The sequence below is a fragment of the Calypte anna genome, chromosome 2 (genome assembly GCF_003957555.1).
Source record: "Calypte anna isolate BGI_N300 chromosome 2, bCalAnn1_v1.p, whole genome shotgun sequence".
In the NCBI taxonomy this organism is placed as follows: Eukaryota; Metazoa; Chordata; class Aves; order Apodiformes; family Trochilidae; genus Calypte; species Calypte anna.
In genome coordinates this window covers 116,578,450-116,595,886 of record NC_044245.1, presented here as the reverse complement: position 1 = coordinate 116,595,886, position 17,437 = coordinate 116,578,450, and the positions used below count along the sequence as shown (strand labels likewise).

General features: G+C 40.8%; 1 protein-coding gene across 4 annotated transcripts in view; it reads right to left on the bottom strand.

Annotated features, from left to right (window-relative positions):
• TRIM55 (tripartite motif containing 55) overlaps positions 1-17,437 on the bottom strand; it is a 38,345-nt gene that overhangs the window by 8,084 nt on the left and 12,824 nt on the right. Inside the window, exons 5-10 of one of the 4 annotated variants that reach the window (XM_030444297.1) lie at positions 17,110-17,343; positions 16,070-16,092; positions 15,846-15,970; positions 13,441-13,658; positions 11,358-11,645; positions 8,943-9,033 (exon numbers count right to left, since the gene is read on the bottom strand). In XM_030444297.1, coding sequence (XP_030300157.1) covers positions 8,943-9,033; positions 11,358-11,645; positions 13,441-13,658; positions 15,846-15,970; positions 16,070-16,092; positions 17,110-17,343 — 979 coding nt within the window. The remainder of the gene's footprint in view (positions 1-8,942; positions 9,034-11,357; positions 11,646-13,440; positions 13,659-15,845; positions 15,971-16,069; positions 16,093-17,109; positions 17,344-17,437) is intronic. The other 3 variants (XM_008492198.2, XM_030444295.1, XM_030444298.1) reach the window with 3 other exon arrangements.

The following is a 17,437-nucleotide window of genomic DNA, read 5'->3' as shown; positions in this document are numbered from 1 at the left end:
ACCTCCCCACCATGGGCAGAGACACCTCCCAGTAGACCAGGTTGCCCAAAGCCCCATCCAACCTGGCCTTGAACACTTCCAAGAAATGCACATCCACAACTTCCCTGGGGAACCACTTCCAGCACCCAATTGAAGCACCCAATACATTCACTGCTTTCTCTCAGTCCAGCAGGACAGAGTGGGAATTTGTTAGAAAATGTGGACCTCGGAGAGAGAAGTAGTGAAAATACAAGCTTCTACTATTTCTGTAGTCTCAGAAACTAAGTCCTATATTTTAGCTGGCTTGTTTAGAAACAAGTCCTAGTGCTGACAAGAAGAGGCATGATTAAAAAATGCTAGTGGGTCACAAACCCATCACAGAATCTGTAGTCTATGTTTGTCTGCTTCAAATGTCAAGTGTTACACTTCTGGCACTCAACACTTCCAGGCAGTGGGAACAAAGAAAGCACAACAGGTTATTTTTAAGTAGTTTAAACTTTAGTTCAAGCATTTTGTTTTCATATTTTTATGCAGTCTAGCTCCTTCAGCATAACACCTGGCAGCTGTCATATATGTCATGAGAATATTATTTCAAGCTAAGAGGCTGCTTCTTTTATATGAATATTTTTTTCTATTAGTGGGAACCAACAGAAAACTCTCTGAAATAATTGCTCCAGATACCTTCCATGGGATACATATGCTGGCAGACAAAATGACATGCACAGACAAGCTCCATCAGTCACAGTACTAGATATGTCACTCTCTTAATAGTCATCAGTAATGAATTTTAGAAGTCCATTGGGAGGAAACACCTTTCTTCAACAGATTTTCATTATTCATTGCAATTAGCATTATGTGGTTAATGTCTAAGCAACGTTTCTTACATAATGACCTTAAAGAGAGCAGATATAGGTCAGAAGATAACAGCCTACCTAGCTTATCTTGGTATAGGATCCAAATATCCAGAGACTTGAACCAGTGGTGGAAACAGTTTCAGAGAATGGTGTGAGACAGCAACTTTCTTCTATTACTTGGAAGGAAGGAAATATAATTCCTTTATTTATGTCACTTATCTTTTCCATGACTCAAAAAAAAGGACACAAGATAGTAATTTAATATTTTGCCCCTTGCTGCACCTCACTGGCATTACCTTTTGTTGAGAGTGATTAACTGCTGATGGGCAAAAAGTGTAGTCCTGCAACTGTGCAGGAAAATGAAGCCCAAGAAAAGAGTCTTAAGACATGTGATTGTTAAGGCTGCATGATCAGAACAGCCTTTCCTGGATCTAACCACACATTACTCTTCATTCATCTCGGCAAAAACTTTTAGGACATCTTGATCAAATCTATCACTTCTGCTTCCTTCCAGCCTCACTTGAGAACTCTCCACCAAAAGAAGGACCATTTTAAGAGGCTGTAGGAGTAAATGGTATGCATTAGCTGCCAGTACCAAAAAGCTACTCACAGCTACCACTTCTCCCCTCTTTCTCCTACTTCTGCTTTATCAGACAAGTAGGTATGACTCCAAATCAAGATGTTAAACGTGAAGACCTTCAAAGTAACTTATCTAGACCATGTTAGAGTAACTTTGCTATTAGCTTTCAGAGAGGTAGCAAGCCTAGTAGTGGTTTAACATCACGCCTGTCTCTGTCATGTACTCTTTCCTGTGAGTAGTACAGAGTGCTGCAAATGGAAGTTTTTTCTTCCTCTGCAAATGGTGTTTTTGTAAATCCAATGAATGAGACAGAATGCCAGTTCAGTCTGTGACTCACCCCAGGGCTCCATTCACAGAAACAGGTAAGAGTGAGCCAGCATAGCTTCGAGGTGTATAGATGGAGGCTGGAGCACTACTCACATTGTTAGTGACTGACTTGGGCTGCTGTAACTCTGCGGGGTTGGGGGTGTATGTGAGCTGTGGACACAAGAACATACTGATGGAGATGCAGGAAGAAAAGCTGAAATGTCAGCTAAAGCAACTAATTGCCATTCTTTAAAGCCAACACATAACAGAAGGAAGAAAGTCTTGGCCAAAGGTAAAACTATTTTGCCCTTGTCATCTGTTGTTGCTGCCCCTTTTCCTTTCTGTACTTATTTTTCCATGTCTTCAGCTGCCTAAATCTTCTCCTTACTATGGCCACAGCAACTGAAGCTGGTAGCCAAGAAATTATTCCCCTCCAACAATAATACACAGCTCAGTGAGCAGCACTGTGCCTTCCTGGACAGATGTCTGTAGTGTCATGTCTCACATTGTGATCTCTGCTTGTCCGTTAGCAATGCTGGTTTACTTGCACTGTGCTCAGCCAGCCAATGTGCAGGATATTGAATAAAATTTCCCTCTGCTCATCTTGCACTGTACCCAGATGAAGTCCAAGGAGGCTGTGATAAATACTGCTCTAAAAGCATTCGATTCAACCACAGTTATTGACTGTTTTTTTATGGAATATAGAACACAGATCACAGGCAACTGTCCCCAGAGACAAGCTTGGGACTGACCTGCATCTGGGTGGACATCAATTACTTTTTTTTTTAAAAATGTGTCTATTTATTTAATAATCTTAAATTATGAAATTGGGCATAAATATACAAATGAATGTCTTTCAAAAATCTGTGCCAGATGCTGAAAAGGTTCACCAGCACTGATGGGAGAAAGAACAGCTACCTTTCCACAGAAAGGCATTTTGTAGTAGAGCAAGTCATACAGCAAGTGTTTCATCATGAGAAACAGCCACTTCTTCTGTGTGCAGAAGTGCTGAGCCAGGAGTCCTCTAAGAGACTGGGTCTGTATTTTGATCACTGCCTCCAGTTGTTGAGATGGTGTCAGGCAGATTTTATAGGCTGCCCTCTGAATTAAAAAGGGCAATGAGAAATTCGGATCACTTCTCCAGGACTGTGAGATCCTCATTCTCTGCTCAGTCAAAGCTGTGACAGCTATGCTGGATATCTGCACCATCTTCAGCATCACAGCACCTGTCAATACCTACTGGCTGGCAGCCTGGGATAACAGGTTTTCTGAACTACTCACTCATCTCTTAGTGACCTGGAGATTACTGTAAAGGTGTTAAGAATAAATATGAGCTGAGAAGGCAGTCTGAGACTGAATCAATGCTGTTTAATATGTCCTTCTCCTTTTTTACTGTTTCATTTTGGCTGTACATGCAGCCCCCCCAGCCTGTATCTCCTTTTCAAATGCCAGGCAGGTGGGCACTGAATCCTGGAGGGTGCTGCAGTCCAGCCCCTTCTTGCCCACAACTCAGAAAAACCTAGAAGTAGCATGACACAATATATGAAGGACTCAGATAAAAAAGTGAATTAGTTTACTAATTACTGCCCATGGGATTTCAGGTCAGGTAAGGTGATATTTAAACCCTGATCCATCTCTAATGACCATGGGATTACAGGCACCACTTTTCACAGGTGAGTGCACAGCTGCACTGAGGGCTTGAACTGTATCAAGGCAGCAGGATGAGAAGTGAGTATTTTACAGACAGATGGCTTGTGCTGTTGAAACACAAATACACTGTAATGTGATGTAAACCAGAAACAATTCATCCATGATTAAGAAATATTTTTTGTTTACACTCTATTTTCCTTTCCAAACAATGAGCAGAACAAGTGATGTCTGGAGGAGGAGGTCAAGTGGAGGTAGGTTTTAGAATTTAAATCTGCAGAAAGACCATGTCTAGGTGAGCCTGGCTTTGTATTAATTGGAATAGGAGAAATAATTTTGTCCATACTCTCTCTCATTGTGGAGGTCCTTTTGCCAGAAATGGACTGAAAAAAATTAAATATACATAAATCAGATGATATCTATGACTCACTAGACAAATCACAGAGAAGACTATTTGAGGCAAAACTTCAGGTGAAGTATTTTGCCACTCATACTAATTATGAGAAACTGTTGTCTGAAAGCCAGTCTTAATGTATTGCCTTCACGATTCATCACTGCTGCCTCTGAATCACTCTGATAATTTTCAGAAGCAAGGCAGAGGTGTTAAAAGAGGAACAATCAAGTCTTTCCTGATTTTCTCTGCATGCATTTTCTAAACTGAAGAAAAAAAAAATCTCACCTGAAGTACAAAGTCGAGATGCAAAATGGAAATTTACAGACAGGATTTGCCAAGAAGTAGACATCAGCAAGAGTGTCCTCAGACCTGGTTGCTATAACTGAGTCCCAACTTACTAAGTCAAATTACAGGCAAAGGTAGAATTTTTTTTTCAGTTAACTGAGATCCTTGCATCAGCTACATGCTGAACAATTTTATTTTTCCAAGTGAAATTTAAGAGATGCTTAGGAAGAATCTTCAAACAGAATTTAATTTGGGCTTGTGTACTAGCTGATTCATGGGTCTCCTACAAAGAGCTCGACCAAGGATAGATGACCCATTTTTCATTCATTCAAAGTATTCATGTTTTTTATCTGAACATAAATAAGGCCATGCAGTTTTCTTCCCAAGGAAAGATATAGCACAAGTATATCCAGACATAGATGGTAAATATCAAGCTGACTTTTGCTTTCTGCATTCCCAGATCCTTCACCAGCACTAAAAGCAGGTGGTTCAGGGAGCAGGAAGCCTTCAGAGCAGCTTCAGAGTTGTCTGGGCTGTCTCTGCTGCTGGCAAACTTCTCATCCCACTCTGGGGGCTACTGTAGGAACGCTGTGTCGGGTGGAGCAAGGGGAGTGAGAGCCCTTGGCATCTTTCCTACAATTTCCAGCCTTGCAAGACTGTCTTCTCTCAAGCAACCCCCTCTGTGATTCTGTGAGACACTGGAAAAGGTTGCCCGGGGAGGTTGTGGGTGCCCCATCCCTGGAACTAAGTGCTCAAGGTCAGGTTGGAAGGGGCTTCGAGCAGCTGTGCAGGAGGGCTGGAACCAGGCCATATTTCAGGTCCCTGCTAACCCAAACCATTCGATGAATCCATGGTCATTTGAGAGCAGCATTGTGCTGAAATGGGGGACTGTACCTTTCATAAAGTGATGGAAAAACAGAGGTACACTGGGAATGTGCAGTGTTATGTCTCTCTGGCTTATTTTGGTTTGAAATGATCTTATTCTGTCCATGCTGTCTGCATATTGACATGACAATCAATCAGCTGAAACTTAGCTAAGTACTGACCTCGCTGACATGTGATTTAAAGCTGTCTGAGGGAATATTATTTGAAGGCTCACCAGCTGAAACTGAAGTATTCAGCATCAGGGCAAAGAGAACTACAGTGCATGAATACAGAGAGGACTGTCCTCATGGTAATTCTGGCAGATGGCATAAGGTTGCAAGCAAGTAATAGAAAATTTTAAAACTAATGAAACAAGATTAACATAGGTCACTCTGTTAGTATTTCTCCTCCCAGATAGCTCACTCCTGATTGTATTTTATATACTCACGGAATTACCCCGCATCCTAATTCCTTGAGGAATTGTACTTACTGGCAGCGAAGAAAAATTAAATCAAAATACTGTTTGTGGGTGGTTAACTTGCACTTTCTCTCGAACTAAACATATGCTTGAGTCCACTGGAGCCACAGAGAGTCACTTTTCTGATGGGCAAGTTAAGCAACAGAATATAGGATCACGTTAAGCAACAGAATATAGGATCCAGTACTTCATTTTAGATGAAATAAACTGCATAACCAGAGACCCAGGTGAATACAAGACTTTAGTTACCTCTCACAAATTTGTACGGTGTTGCTGCCTGAGAGATGTTGCCTACAAAAATCTTATCAGGGGAAAAAAATTAACAAACCTTTCCTTATGTATCCATTGCCCTCTGTATTTTAAGCAGACTAAGATAATGTGAGCAGATCTAAAATATTTTGTGACCTGCCCTCTTCCAGTAGCAGCACAAGAAGCACTTTTTTTAAACTACCCGTCCCTGCTGATTTTTGAGATTTATCTTCTACAAACCAAAGTATAGAATGGTTTCACACGTGAAGACATTTTTAAGGTCTATACATTCCCAGAACATAGGTTTACTGTTCTTGATGTGCATGGCCTTCTTCAGGCAGAGGTCTGCACAAGGAAGCTGAAGGGCAGAACTTACGAACAGCTTTTCACCTTTGGTTGCTTAAAACTGGGCAGCAAGAGGGGGTTACACAGCTAACAAGCCAGGTTTGTTAGCTGGGAGTACTGAGCATTGGCACTGTTAGAAGTGGCAGATGTTCAGCACTCCTGAGAGCTATTCTTACTACTGAATGTGACTCAATGCATAGTTAGAAGTCAGATTTTGAATAGGGGCCACATGCTCCTGCCAGCCCAACAGATAGATGCTATGAGTATTTACAAAACACACACACATATTCTTCATATGTCTAAACCTCCACCCTTATGTGCCATTGGTAACATCCTACAGCTGTAAAGAGCATAAATCCATGTGCCTGAGTCTTGAAATGCACAAAGGTTTAATGCACAGAATTAGTATTCTTCATTCTGAGATCCTGAGGTCCTGGAGCAGGTCCAAAGGAGGGCAACTAGGCTGGTGAAGGGACTCGAGCACAGATCCTATGAGGAGAGGCTGAGGAAGCTGGGGGTGTTCAGTCTGGAGAAGAGGAGGCTCAGGGAAGACCTCATCACTCTCTACAACTCCCTGAAAGGAGGGTGTAGCCAGGGGGGGGTTGGTCTCTTTTCCCAGGCAGCTCTCAGCAAGACAAGAGGACATGGTCTCAAGTTGTGCCAGGGGAAGTTTAGGTTGGACATTAGAAAGAATTTCTTTACGGAGAGGGTGATCAGACATTGGAATGGGCTGCCCAGGGAAGTAGTGGATTCTCCATCCCTGGAGATATTTAAAAAGAGACTGGATGTGGCACTCAGTGCCATGGTCTGGTAACTGCAGCAGTAGTGGATCAAGGGTTGGACTTGATGATCTCTGAGGTCCCTTCCAACCCAGCCAATTCTATGATCCTATGATTCTATGATCCTAGTTTGCTTAGTCTGTCTTCTGAAACTGAATACAATAAAATAACTTAAAGACTCAGTGAAGTTTTGCTTGACCTCATTCTGTAACCCACCACACACACTGTCTCTAAACTGTTCATGTTCTTGATTTGGACTCCCAAGGTCTTTTTCTCTCATGCACTGGGAAGTAGTTCAAGTAATTTTGTGATTTGGCTTTCAGGGGCTTATAATGCAAAAGGAAAAAAGGACAGCGAGCTGATACCTCATATGTGAGATAAAGACACATAAACTGTCTAAACTGCCAGCTCACTACACATGGAGAAGAAAATAATTTTTATGCAAATAGAGTTTGAGACCAAAATGTCTTTCTCCCTCACCTCCTCTCTATTTAATGATTAAATAAATCATAAAGCTGTCACTAGAGACCACATAGAAAGAGGTCTCAAATGGTAAAAATCAGAGCTTTCTGCATGGGTCTATTTTTAATTTCAAAAGGTATTTTGAATTTAAAAAGAAAGAGAGGGGGGAAATAGCATAAGGCTATCTGCATGCCTGATTTCCCAGGAGAACAAACAAGCTTTATGTCCTCTTGCAATAATAAAGAGAATTTTCAAAACCTAACACAAATAAATGAAAATTAAACTATGATCCATAAATTTAGTTGAGATTCACAGTGTCCAATGCTTTTCAAATTCAGATTACCATCAGACAGTGCATCTTTTTGTATAACTTAAGCAGCTAAAGCATAGGTAATAGCTTTTTCTCCTCTCTCCTTTTTTTTTTTTTTAATATGGAGAGATATACTTCAGTCATAATGCAGAAATTTTTGCACATAAAAGTTGAATAATAATTTATCATTTTTAATTAATTTTTCATAAATGCACCACATCATGTTGCATACTCCCTAAAGTACAGAAAGTGACCAGGGAATAGCAAGCATTTTTGTGGTGAAGAATAGACCAAAATTGAATTCTGCTGTCATTAGAGCAAATATCCAGAGGTAACTACAGTTGTTTTGTGTCAGAGGTCTTTGGTCTTCAGTAAATCAGCTTAAACTCCCTATTGAGTAACACAGAATTCTCTGCAGATCATCCTTATCACTTTGGAAACCAACTATACAATTGTGTCTTACTTAAGAGGGTTATGAATTTGGAGCTGGAAGAACAAAATCATAGAGAATGTCTACCAAAAAAGGAGCTATTGCAGAAGAGATGTTACAGAATAGTTAAGAGTTTAATTAACAGCATTTGCATACAGGACAACTTCACTGAGTAGTGAAATTCTTAGTCCTTGATCTTACAGATATGTCATCTCTTAACTAGTGTCACCTAAGGAAAAAAATGTCTTTACCTACAGAAAAATTTTTAAAAGCATGGATATTTAAAAGCACATACACAGCCTCGGATATCTAAAGGGCTGGGATCTGCCCCCAAGCTACATGGGGTATATCTGGCACTCATGCCCACTAGGAATGTAGAAGAGAAGTTCTTGGGTGCCTTTTGGTGGAAAAAGGACCTGAAGAGGAGTACCCAACGTGTAGGGTGTGCTGTGTGTGCTGGGTGGGTGGCACATGGTGGCAGACCCAGGGGGACCTCCAGGGAGCAGGGCTTGAGGAGCACAGGTGGTTTGCTCACAACAGGAATCCTAGCAGCAGGATTATTCAGCTTTTTTTTTTTTTCTTCCTGGTGTTTAGTCTTTTGATGGCAACCGTTGCTTTTCCTCCCTCAATTTGTTGGACTGAACAAGCTCAGGGGCCTTCACATTTCCTGCCAACTCAGAGGTTCCTCACCCTGCTGGTTATCTAAGCAGAAACTGAAATATAAGCCCATTTATCTGAGGGAGTAAATGTCTCTTTTCATCTTGAACTAGGGAGATGCAACATTTAACCATGCAGGAGTAAGCTGAAGGGTAGCATTTCAAAGGTGCAAGGAAGAAATGTTTTTAGGCAGCTTGTATTGTGAACAAGAATGATGTTTTTGGATAGGAAGAAAGAGAAAAAAATCCTCTAAAACCATGTAGGAACATCATCAGAGACACTATTTGAATTGTTAGTTAATGATAAAATGAAATATTTCCTACCCATGAAAGTACAAATCATGTATTGAATCAGATTCCAAAGATGATGTAGTATGATAAGAAATGCCAAAAGTGATATGCAGATTGCTAACTCCTGTGAGAAAATAAGAAGAGTGCTTCACCACTGTTGTCATGACACAAACCAGTCATTATCACTACATTCAGTGAAAAAGCTCTGTTTCCACAGCACTTTTCCATGATATTCTTTAAATGGAGGAAGGGGGTAAAACCAGTCATGTGAGGAACATCAGCCGGGGTTTAAAAAAGATAAACAAATGCGGCATGTCAGAGTGGGTTGTGTAAAAACCACATGCAGGATAAAAAACAAAGTTGAAGTTCACATACTGAAAAATGATGAGTGGCACACAACAGAGGCCATTTTGCTTGTGACAAAGGCACACTTCAGCTCAGATCTGCAAATCTGACCATGGCATCATCTTGTAGCACCACCCTGCCTAGCTTGGTCATTCTGCTTTTTCTGGGTTTTACCACACTTTGCACCTTTCTGCTTCCTTAGCTTTACAATCCATTCCTCTGTCTCCAGCCCAGGGACAACCCCATCCTCATCTGTGTCCCTTGCTCCTTCGTTCCCCTGTCTCCAGAAACGTGCTACTCTTCCCAGCATCTGCCTCCTCCCAAAATGTCAGTGTCATTTGTGATCTAGGAAAATATTGAAACCAAGTACCCCCAAATTCATACATCAACAGTAACTGACATCTTTCTGAGGGGCTTGTTTTTATTCTCAAAACCTGATGATGAAGAGAGCTGGGTGCCAGATTGCTGCTTTGGTGTGATTGAAAGCCACTGCCACTGTATCTTCAAGGAGTTGGCCACACCAAACCTTTATTTTGGTCCTTTACTTGGTGCTGGTAAATTAGGACCCAGGGAAGCAGACCACAGTCAGGCAAGCTCCCAGGGAATTTATTCAGTAAAGATTTTACCTGCCTATGGTGAGGGCTGTCTGCCCAGTCAGTAATGGAATTGATATGAAGGATGAGCAACAAGTAATTTCACTGTGAATTTACCTGCTTCTGCCAGCTCATTTGGAATATACTTAAGAAGACAAGGTCATAGCAATATGACATTGGGAATTTTAAAATACTCTTTTTAAAAAAATTCCGTTCAAATATTCTCAAATCATAGTCGGACTTGGAAAATAGGTTCTGAAGTTTGGGGGACAAAACTGCTTTTCTTAAAACTGAAGTCAGTGAAGATCCTTCCACCAAATTCAAGTGTCACCAACTAAAGCCTCCAGCTGAAGGATAAGAGCCTCTTTTATCATACCTGTATGAACTCCTTCTAACCTCTTTCCCACTATACAATGGTTTCTCCTGGTAGAGCTGCTTATGTATGCTGCATGTACAAGGTTGCTTATGTATCCTCCAGCTTTAAGGAACAGCATGAAATATTTACTACTCACTTGTGCTTTTTCACACACACACACCTCATCTCCTCTCATCACACATAGACAGGTAATTACTTTGCTAACCATATATCAGGGTGGCCTAATTTAGAGAGTGCTGCTCATGGGCTGGTGGCCAGGCACAAGAGCAGAAGCAGCTGTAGTGTGCAAATCGTTTACACACAGCTCCCTCAGCTCTATTCCTTGGATCTTAGACCTATGGGGAGTTTGTACATATATACAGAAGAAAGAATATTCAAATTCAGGTTATCCCAACTCTTATATTGTCATTTTCAGGGGGAAACATCCTCTTATACCCAAACACATCCATTTCTGCTATTTGATCATGCTGCTGGTAGTCTAACACAGAACTGGAATATATTATCTTCATGCTCTCCTGTAATCAAGTCCAAATACTCCTAGGAGGAAACTCTCTTCAACAGATCTGAACCTGGGAAATCACACTGCTTACTGAGAGGCAATCAAACACACAAGAGGGCTCCAGGTATCTGCATAGCTTCGGGTTCACATGGGGAAGCCATATGCTCCAGGAGCGGTCACAGAGCTGCAATGGGCAAAGCCAAGCCAGGGCTGCTCTACCAGTGGTGGTAGGGTGGCACATGAGGTACAAAGGCTTTCAAAAGGTGACGAGAATAGTCTCATGCAGAGGATTTGTCTGCTACAAACACATGCAGATATCTGACTACACAGAGGCATTGCCAGCCTCTCCAACAGCTCCTGAGCATGTGCATGAGATACTTGGATAACAGTTTGCACAAGTGAGGTGCACTGGCAGCTAAGCACAAGCAACCACCAGCATGCTACTCTGGAAAGTCAGCCTCTCACATATTGGAAACCTTCTGTAAATCCAGCAGCATTTATGCTGTTTCCATACTTCTGAAATTATTCTTATTCTTTAGCATGCAGGGGAAAACTGAGTCGCATTTTCCTTAGCAGCTGCCGTTCCCGCCTTGCTGGGAGTCACAGCCCTCTGGGGTGACTTTGGTGGCACTGACCTTGGACGTCGCTGCAGTGGCATTACTTTCCTTACCACTCCCCGGTGCACTCTCCTCGACAGCTGCTGCTGCTGGGGCTTCAGCCTTCTTTGCACTTGTTTCCAGAGAAACAGGAGGCCCTACTTTCCCCAGCCCACTCTCCGGGGTTGAGCTCGGACTGGTTGATTGCCGTGACTGAGCTTTGTACCAGCTAGGGTAAAACAGTGGATCCATGGATTCTGCTGTGGCCGGCACTTGAGTGTCAGACTCTGGGGTCTGTTGGGAACCACTTGGTGTGACAATCTCATCCTTAATCAGGACAGATAAAGAGAAGAACAAGCAGAGCGCATCACGTTACCTTCCTGCCTCAGCCACGTTGCTCTGCTTGCAGTGTTTGTTATATCTCACTGCAAGGGATAAATTTCTCCTAACACAGGGTTTGAAAGAATTAAAATCAAAATGTGAAGCAAAACCAAATACCCTTTGAATAACACAGATATGGGAAAGAAAATAAGTTACTCAAAAAATAGAATAGGAAGATAGAATTAGTGGGGAAGGTGATGCTAACTGAAAAAGGAAAGAAATTCTGCATAAGAACCTCATCAACTGGCCATGAATGACAGGTGTAGGTACTTTTGAATGTCTGACTGGTTTATGGATTCAAAACAAGATATTTGCCATTGAGTTTGTTGATATGAGCAGTCAGAATACGGGAAATGCAAAGGCACTGGAGAGAAATTTGCCCACCAGCCTTGATGTCAGTGTTGTAAGCCAAGCACAGCTGCTCTGCAAGGAAGTGGAGCAGTTGGCTGAACTGCACCTCTCTACCTCTATAAAGCTCTTGGGCCTATCACCACAGCACTCCTGCTTTGCTTTTCTTATACCAGAAGATAAAACTGAAATACAGGTATCCCATACACTGCAACACCCTCATGCCATGTTTGACACCAAGTTTGACCATCTCCTCATGACATTTTACAATTGCTACAGCAGCATGCTTTCCCTTTCCTATTTTAGCCTCAGAAGTCAGGGACTTAATATTACTTTGTGCCTAAGTCTTGTTTTCATAAACCCCTGCAACATTTAGGCAACATAATTTTAGTTAAGTCAGTGCAAATCCTCAATACACTTTTGTTTAATAAATAAAGCTTGACTTAAGGGCATCTTCACACAACTGGTGCAAACTCACATACATGTGTTTTTAAATCAAAGGAAGAATGAATCTGTTGTACTTGTTTTTCCTTGGTTTATGTGGGGAGCTTGCTATAATCAAGGATTCTTTATGTGGTCTCTTGTTTTCATGCTGGCCTCCTCAAATATTTTCACAGAAGCCTTTACCCACACAGCAAATTCAGTGGATAAATTGTGTAAGAGGAGAATTTGCTAAGTTAATTGTATGTAAGGCCAGCTAAAACAACACATGAAGTATATTTTTTAAATGCAGGTCTTTTAGAATATTGAGCAATTAGAATCTCATTTGAATTGCAGTCCTTGGAAAAAGTGCTGGTCTAAATTAATCACACCCAGAATCTCTTTGCTGCTAGGTTGTAAAATGCACTCTCCTCTCCTGTTTGGGGTATGATATCTCTGCTTCCACTCAGATGATACCCCTATGATGACCAGGACTGAAGATGGGAAAAGCCATCCATAGAAAAGAGATTAGAAGTATGATCTAAAAATTGTTGGCTGAAAGCTCCCTAAATCCAGAAAGAGCACCAAATTCTCTTCTTATAAATATTTTAACAACCATTTCATTTATAGCAGTTAGTCTGAATTAAATCATAGCAAGCAGAACATCCACTGTAATGCACCAAACTCCCAAATGGAATCTCTTTTATTTGTATCTTATGTACCCCACATATATCTCAGTTTATCTATCAGAATAACCTTTTGCCCATCCAGCAATATATACACAGGCCAAGATGACAGAGTACACCTGCATATGTGCATACAGGGGCAAGAAACAATTTTCCTCTCCAGTGCATTGACTCCCTCAGCCATGCTCCTGACACATGGTGCCTACAGGACACACAGGAGTGATTTCTTGCTCTGCCAGGGTGCACTCAGCATAGCTGGCAGGGCAGTATGGCACCAGGGCACTTACCAGACCAGCTGGGGTGGTGGCCAGTGGCATGGGAGAGGGTTCAGCCAAGGGCTCTCCTGCTGTGCTCTGCAGTTCAGGGTCCTGCTGAGATGGCTGTGATGTTATCTCAGTCCCTTTCTCCTCCACCTCTTCCTCCTCCTCTCCCGATGACTCTGTGTGGACTTCATCCAAATCTTCACCATCCACTGTCTCCTCCTCTTCCTCTTCTTCCTCCTCTTCTGATAGGACAATGTGTAAAAGGACATGGCTGAGCACAATATGAGAGCTACAGTCTTTATGTGATTAAGAAGACATTTACAATTGCATGGCAAAGATAATGATAATCTGCTGCCTGGCAGAGGATTCAGGCTGGGGAAAGGGCACTGGTGAGGAGCCTGCTCCCATCAGCCTGGACTGGGCACTGCCATGGAGCTGCCAGCAGGTACTTCACAGCAGGGAGGACACTGAACAAACAGGCTTGTGAAAATCTTAAGCTGTCCCTTTCTATGGGAAGAAGGACAGAAAGTCCTGCCAATGCAGTTGTCCTCATGAGGGATGTGCAGCACAGCTCTGCACTTTTTGGGGAGAGGACACCTGGTTTGGCACAGTCTGCCAGGAAAAAAAAAGCCCTCTTGCAATTTCAGGTATTTATTTTAAACACCATTAAAGCCATCTTTACAAACCTTCACCAAGTCATTGCTTTGCAGTATATGACTGGAAGTTTGGGATACCGACCTCCCTAAAACCAGACTGTCAGACTTGGTCAAACCATCCCTTTTGCATCATCTGACACATTGTGTTATCAACATTTGTGGTTCAGATCGTTTCCAGAGGGAGTCCCCTAGCAACCCTTTTACTTCTGTGTAATTGCACTATTCATCCTATGAGATGTCAGATGTTGTTAAGAGCCACCCTAACAGATACAAGAAATAAACTTAGATGGATGCATTATCCCAAGCTCCAAATTTGCTGTGCAGAGCCAATTTTACAGAGGTTACAGTTCTGACTGAGTATGTAGAAGGAATGTAGCTCTGCAAATTAAGTTAACACCTTCAAAACAGATAAATGTTTCTACAGACAAATAAACTCCTATAAGCAGAGTGATGAATCCCTGCTTCCACATCACCTGGCTGCAAAGACATCATTGACTGTAGTAGGAGTTTCAAATGCAGAAATGAACTCTGACTGCCAAAGCCCTTGCTAATGCCTTGTCCCCAAGAAGGGGATGTCACATTCCCCACCCCATGGTGGGGGTGTGTGTGCTCAGAGCACAAGGTCACGACCTTGGCAGACACGTGTGGCACGGATGTGGCAGCTGTAACTGATCACAGAAATGAAAAGGGCATGAGGCTCTCACTAGGGATTGTCCCTACCAGGAAAATTCCCTGGAGGTTCATGGCCCTGTGAGATGCCACCTGCTTCTGTACTGCTGACTGGTGCCACAGCTGCTGCCCCACTCCATGGACCCCTGTGCCAAGTACAACTTGTCCACAGAACCCAACCTACACACTGCACAGCAGGCAGGCAAAGTCCCTCAGAAGGAGCAGCCACATGCTCTGAAGTTAGTGCAAGTTGTGGCAGGTGAATAATGAGAGTGTGGCATCTACATGAGACTTATCTGGGCTGATAAAGGTAAACGTAAATGTTCTAGAAGAACAAAGAGCTAGCAAGAAAATCAGAGATACACAGATGATTATTACTGGGACCTTTTAATAGAAGAGATATACTAATTTGAAGCACTTATCTCCATTAGCTTCTTGTGACTTACTCTGTAAGGTAAAGCATAGATGGACTTGGATTTCAGGCTACATCGATAAATGTAGAATTGCAACTTCACATTACTATTACATATGTTTAATCATGACATCATTACAAATGACATGACACAAGATGTGAAATCCATAAAAGATGATACAATTTTGCTTCTCTCTAACTCTGTGATATTGATTTTCAGTTGTGTTTCTGTAACATCTCTTGATTATTAGAAAAAAAAAGTTTTTAAAAAAGCAAAAAGCATTTTTCATAAGTATTTATTTAAATAGTAAACATTCTGTTTCTTTAATGACTTTCTAAAGCTGACAGGGCATACAATAAAGTCATCTTTAAAACAAAAGAGGACTTTGCAGACAGAGATAAAATCTTAATTTTGTGATCCCTTCACATGAGGAGGCAGTAAAGTTTATGGGTTTAGGAAAGTATTTAGATGACATAAAAGGTAAGATAAATGATGTCAGCAGGTTATGTGATTTTTTTTACTGTTATGGATTTTGCTTTTGATTTTAATTGATATGAAAATTACAGAGTTACCGAGTTACACTTTGGGATGGAGAAAAATACCTGATTGAAGTTTTCCTACTCAGTATCATCATGTAAATTACACACAGTTGCAATTTAAGGAAGCAGTCTAGGTGAAATAAATTACATACCTCTGTCGAAATCAATTTCTCTTATTATCTTTTCTTCTCTACTGAGGTTCACTGTGAATTGATTCATATTTTCATACCCATCCTCTATTTTTTCCATTTGAAATCCCTTAGATGCTTCAGTAATTCTGGAACAGAGAGATTTGTTATTGGCATTTGGATTTGCAGGTAAATTTTTAATTTGTAACTGATTATAAAGATAAAGAGTACCAAGTTTAAATACTTACTTTTGTAGCAATGTTTTGGCATTCTGTGGAAAAGAAAAAAAAAGAAAAAGGAAATAACTGACTTCTTAAATGGTTCAATTTTTCCAGAGATTCTATTCATATAGATGAAATTTTTACCATGGATCCTTTAAAACACACTAGTATGGATCTCATAGCTCACAACTATGTGCTATATGAATGAGATAAAATTTGGATGATAATTAGTATTCGTATAGCTGAGTAAACCTTTTGGTTCATTGAAGACATTTTAATTAAAATATGATGGGAATATGATGGGAAGTACATACAATTTCTGCAAAAATGAAGTATTATTCCCATGCTTTCTTTTTTGTGTGTGTTTGTACAATTTTTCTGAGCCACAAAATTTTGTCTAGAAATAATATTGTACTTTTCAAAGGCAATTATTTGATGAAAGTAAGTTGTGGGGTTTTTGTTTGTTTGTGTGGGGTTTATTGTTTGTTTGCTTGTTTTCTTGGGAAACACCCAGCTTTTAATAGAGAGGAATTATAAACTTGCAGGACAGAAATTCTACACCATTGAGTTTTGTGGACAAGTTGCTAAGGGTTTCCTCATCAGCTCTCCTAAATTTATAGCAATAAAACAGAAGAAAAAAAAACCTAAGGAAAGACAAAAATGTGACTTAAAATGTAAATGTTTAATCTTTGGAAAGTTAATTACTCTGTCAGTATGCAAATGAAACCTATGACTCACGGAAGTTCAGATATACATATGTTACTGTGGTGAGACAATACAGATATGTTGGAAAACATTAAAATTCCTATTTCTTCTTTGGAGATCAGAAATTTGTACACAAGATAGTATATTTTTATTCAAATAGGAAATATGCATGTTCTTGGTTTGGATACTATTCACAGGACTAGTGATTTGGATGTGCTGATGCAAGTGTTTAAAAAAATGAGGTTTTATAAATGTTTCCTCAAAGATGGCCAAACTCTGAATGTGCCTAAGATTGCAAAATGCTTAAATAGTATTTTCATAAACAGTAATAAATTTTCTATCTCTGCTTATAAACATTGTACCTGCAAAAACACGGCCATTTCTGGCTCTTCCATGAACTGTATTCCTGATTCAACCAGCTTTGATACAGCTTCCAAATGATCCCCATACTTCTTCATCAGGGAGCGGACATGTTCCAGTTTTTCCTCTTGGGTTCTAGTGATTATTTGTGTCATCTCATTTTTTCTTTCTTCCAGCACAGAATAGAGATAATCAAATTTTTCACACAGCTGCTCTTTTTGTCGTCTGCAGGATTCCTGTGAATCATTTGGTTTATGTTAAACATGTTATGTTCTTAAAAGAGTTTCTATTTTTACAGTTACTTGGAAACATTTCATCAAAGAAATTCCT